The sequence below is a fragment of the Rhagoletis pomonella genome, unplaced genomic scaffold (genome assembly GCF_013731165.1).
Source record: "Rhagoletis pomonella isolate Grant_MI unplaced genomic scaffold, Rhpom_1.0 Rhpom_scaffold_13227, whole genome shotgun sequence".
NCBI classification, from domain to species: domain Eukaryota; kingdom Metazoa; phylum Arthropoda; class Insecta; order Diptera; family Tephritidae; genus Rhagoletis; species Rhagoletis pomonella.
The window spans coordinates 1-4,338 of record NW_023471749.1 but is presented as its reverse complement, the minus strand read 5'-3'; the positions used below and the strand labels follow the sequence as shown (position 1 = coordinate 4,338).

The following is a 4,338-nucleotide window of genomic DNA, read 5'->3' as shown; positions in this document are numbered from 1 at the left end:
ATAATTACATGCTATCAGTGATGGTAAATAATAGGAAGGTAATAACAGTTTAGATAATTATACTACATAGATATGCATGTGCGATACAATGTATCTAATATTAAACATACTCCGCCCGTTGAAAGACTCAGGCTTTCAAAATATTGTCGTCAATGGGTAGAAGACACAGCTTTGCCACAGCCCGTTTGTATATGCCACTTGCAGTCTTCAGAACGGCCACTCGTACCACCTGATCTTTCCTCTGATGGTTTCGATAACCCTGGCAAGCGGCCACCTTAGTGGGGGATTGTTCTCATCCTTGATCAAGACAACGTCTCCAGGCTTTAAGTTTGATGACGGCGAATACCATTTCTGGCGTTGCTGAAGAAGTGTCAAATATTCGGCATGCCATTTCTTCCAGAATTGCTGTTGCATGTAGCATATGCGCTGCCATCTGCTGAGTCGATTTATGTTGAGCTCGGTTATGTCATGTTCAATTATTGAAGAGAAGGAGGCGCCGATAAGGAAGTGTAATGGGACATAAAGGTCTAGAATTTACAATGGCAGAAATTTGACACACAAGTGTGCGTAGCTCTTCAAAATTTAGCGTTGAAAGGCCAACAACTCGGTGAAAATGATATTTGGCCATTTTTACTGCGGCTTCCCATAAGCCACCGAAGTGAGGGGAGCGAGGGGGTATCAACTTCCAATCAATCCCATCATTTGCGCACTGCTCGTGAACTACTTTCAAATGCTGTTGACTCAAAAATAGGTTCCTCAGCTCCAATAATTCATTCTTTGCACCAACGAAGTTAGTGGCATTGTCCGACCATATGGTTTGCGGTCTACCACGCATACAAATGAATCTATTTAGGGCTGCGAGAAAGGAAGAGGTTGCCAAATCTTTCACCAGCTCCAAATGAACCGCCTTGGTTACGAAGCAAATAAATATGCAAACGTAGCATTTACCTGGAGGTCGGTTTCTAACGTCTGAGTTGTAAAAAAATGGTCCACAAAAGTCTACTCCGGTAATTAGGAATGCTCGATTGCATTGAACTCTTTCAGATGGTAAGTTTCCCATTAAGTGTTCCATTAGTTTAGGTTTGACGTGAAAACAACGTATCAATTTATTGATGACTCGATTCACGGTTTTGCGACCGCCCACAGGCCAGTATTGCAGACGAATGGATGCCAATAGCGATTGTGGTCCAGCGTGTAACAGTTTTCTATGAAAACTGCTGATGATTGCGTCAGTCACCGGGTGACGTTTTGGCAGAATAATTGGGTGTTTCGATGAAAACTCCAAATCCGAATTTTGAAGTCTTCCGCTGACTCGAAGCAATCCACGCTCGTCGAGGAACGGGTTTAGCGAACGAATTTCAGATGAAGTCTTTACCACTTCTCTAGCTTCGAGTACTTTGTACTCGTCTCGAAGATGTGTTTTCTGTATCATGCGAATAAGCAAAAAGGTTCCTTCTTGTAATTCCATGGTGGTGAGGAATCCAGAACATCTCCTTACAGCTGGTCGAGAAAATCGATAAACGTAGGCATATACTCTCTGTAAGCGAACAAAAGAATTAACAAATTTGCAGTTCAATGAAATGTCTACTGTGGTAACAAATACAACAGCACACTTTCGACTTTCCGGGCAGTCATGTATTGGTAGAAGAGGAGATTTCGGCCAGTTATGTTGACTGCTGGCAAGAAAAGATGGTCCGTATTTCCATAAGTCCATGTTCAACAGCTCCTTCGGACTAACTCCTCTTGAAATAATGTCTGCTGGGTAGGACTCAGTTGAAACGTAGCTCCAGGTCATTCCTTTAGTTAGGGTTTGAATTGCGTGAATGCGATTAGCGACAAAAACGTTGAAGTTGGCTGGCTCGTTACGCAACCACGACAGTACTATAGTGGAGTCCGACCAGCAAAATATCCTGCCTTTGAAATGCATGGAATTGATTACCTTGGAGACCAATTCGGCTAGCAGCAATGCCCCAGACAGCTCAAGCCTTGGTACCGTAAGAGTTTTAAGCGGGGCAACGCGCGATTTGGAACAAAGCAGATTGGCCTGAATGTATCCTTCTCTTTCAGCTTGTATGTATATGCAGGCCCTATAAGTAGCAACACTTGCATCACAAAAGGCATGCATCTGTAGGTCAGCTTCGGGCATTAGCAGGTATCGGTCGAAACTAAAATGTGCAACTAGCTTATATTGACTGCACATTTCCAGCCATTCCGATTGTATTGCCTGCGATGGGCTTTCATCCCAATGTAGCTTCTCCTTCCACAACTGCTGCAGGAATATTTTGGCCTTGGCCACCACAGGTCCGATCAAACCAAGCGGGTCATACAGTCTAGCAATGGCTGAAAGAATAGTACGCTTAGTTACCTTGGCCGGCGTTGCAAAAGGCGAAAATGAAAATATAAAAACGTCCAAACTGGGGTCCCAAGTGCCTTTGTTATGTGTGTATCATCATCGAACTTTAGGAATTCCTGTTTGTCATTAGCTGCTATATCAGTCAAAATGCGATTATCGTTTGAGCACCATTTTCTCAAATGAAAGTTTCCAAGAGACAGCAACTTCCTCGTCTGATTTAGCATAACCTTGGCTTCGTCCACCGAGTCGGCGCCGGATATCATATCATCAACATAGAATGCATGTTTTATTGTTTCAGCGCCAACCGGATAGAGGTGCGCTTCGTCCTGGGCAAGTTGCTGCATCGATCGAATCGTTAAAAAAGAGGCAGGCTTTGTTCCGTAGGTGATGGTATCTAACTTAAAAATACGGAGCTCTTCATTAGGGCTGTCTCTCCATATTATGCATTGAAGAAAGTTATCTGGATAAGACATTCTTACACAGCGATACATTTTACAAATGTCTGCTGTAAGAGCAATTTTAAATGTACGAAATCTGAGCAAAATATCAAAAAGTTGTTGTTGAATGGCTTGTCCTTTCATCAGGATCGAGTTCAGCGAACGTCCAGTGCTAGTGGGCGCCGAGCCATCAAACACCACACGCAGTTTTGTTGTTGTGCTATCGGCCTTTAAAACGCAATGATGCCGCAAAAAATTTATAGGAACTTTGCTTGGTATAGCGTCAACGACTGACATGTGATTCAAATCAAGGTACTCCTTGATAAACTATTAATATTGTTTTTTAAGTTCAGCATTTCGCTGCAATCTTCGTTCCAAAGCTCTGAACCGATTAACAGCCTGCTGATAAGACTCTCCCAGTTCGAACGAAGGTAATTTTGTTGGTAATCGAACAGAAAACTCACTGGATTTTAAACGTCTGTAGTTTTTTAAAAAATTAGCTTCACACAAATCTTCTTCTGCCGTAGTCTTTGGCGAAGATTCTTTACAGGTTTCTACTTCCCAAAAGCGTTCCACTAATTTGTTTAATTCGACATCAGAGTCATTTGTTAGAGCCATGTCGATGGCTGTTAGGCACGATAATTTTGCAGCGTTGTATCTACGCAGTTGCGCCCGATACTATCCAACCCAATTTGGTTTTTTGCAAAATTGGCATACTTTCATCCAAGCGTATTTGACCAACGCAAAGTAAGTCGAAAAATAAGCTAGCTCCAATGAGCATGTCAATGCGTTGAGGTTCAAAGAATAATGGATCCGCTAAGCGTATATTCGAAGGTATGTTCCAATCAACGCATTTGAACGAGCGACTTGGTTGAATATCGGTAATGGTGGATGTGACGACTGCTGTCAAGTTAGCCGTATAATCAGTAACACGCGAATGGAGCCTTAAATCAACGATATGATTGGTGGCGAAATCATTTTGGCCTATGCCAGAAATGAACTGTGACGAGTTAACCTTCTTTAACTGAAGCTGACTAACAAGTCGATTAGTTACGAAGTTGAGTTGTGACGCAGAATCTAGCAAAGCTCTGCAGGGAATGAGAGAGCCAGATCGATTTTTTAAATAAATGATGGCAGTTGCTAAGAGAACGAAATCTCGGTTAGCAAAGCTAGCTTGAGCTTCAGAGCTGACAAGTGCAGAAGCTGATGGGCCGAAGGTTGAAGACGAATGTGGCAAATACGGGTGCATAGAAGTGGGGAGCATTGTTGTTGCTTGTGCTTGCGATGGGGATTTAGCACACGTCAATGTTTCAAAAGAATTCGCAAATGAATTTGTGTCTTGATGAAGCAGACTGTGATGCTTCGACGAGCAATGCCTACACTGGTCGGACTTACAGTCCTTAAGAGAGTGACCACGTCTCAAGCAATTCAAGCAAAGGTGCAACCTTTTTGCTTCTTTGTAACGCATTAAAGGCGACAGGCCTAAAAATCGTTCACAATTTGCAATTCGATGTTCGCTAGAGCTGCATAATGTACACCCAACTGCAG

General features: G+C 42.8%; 1 protein-coding gene across 1 annotated transcript; it reads right to left on the bottom strand.

The window, feature by feature from the left end:
• Positions 1-3,448: 3,448 nt before the first annotated feature.
• Positions 3,449-3,878, bottom strand: LOC118756951 (the record flags this gene model as incomplete). Its single annotated transcript, XM_036491680.1, has 1 exon — positions 3,449-3,878. A coding segment is annotated over one exon (430 nt), but the record flags the coding sequence as incomplete, so codon positions are not given.
• Positions 3,879-4,338: the final 460 nt, after the last annotated feature.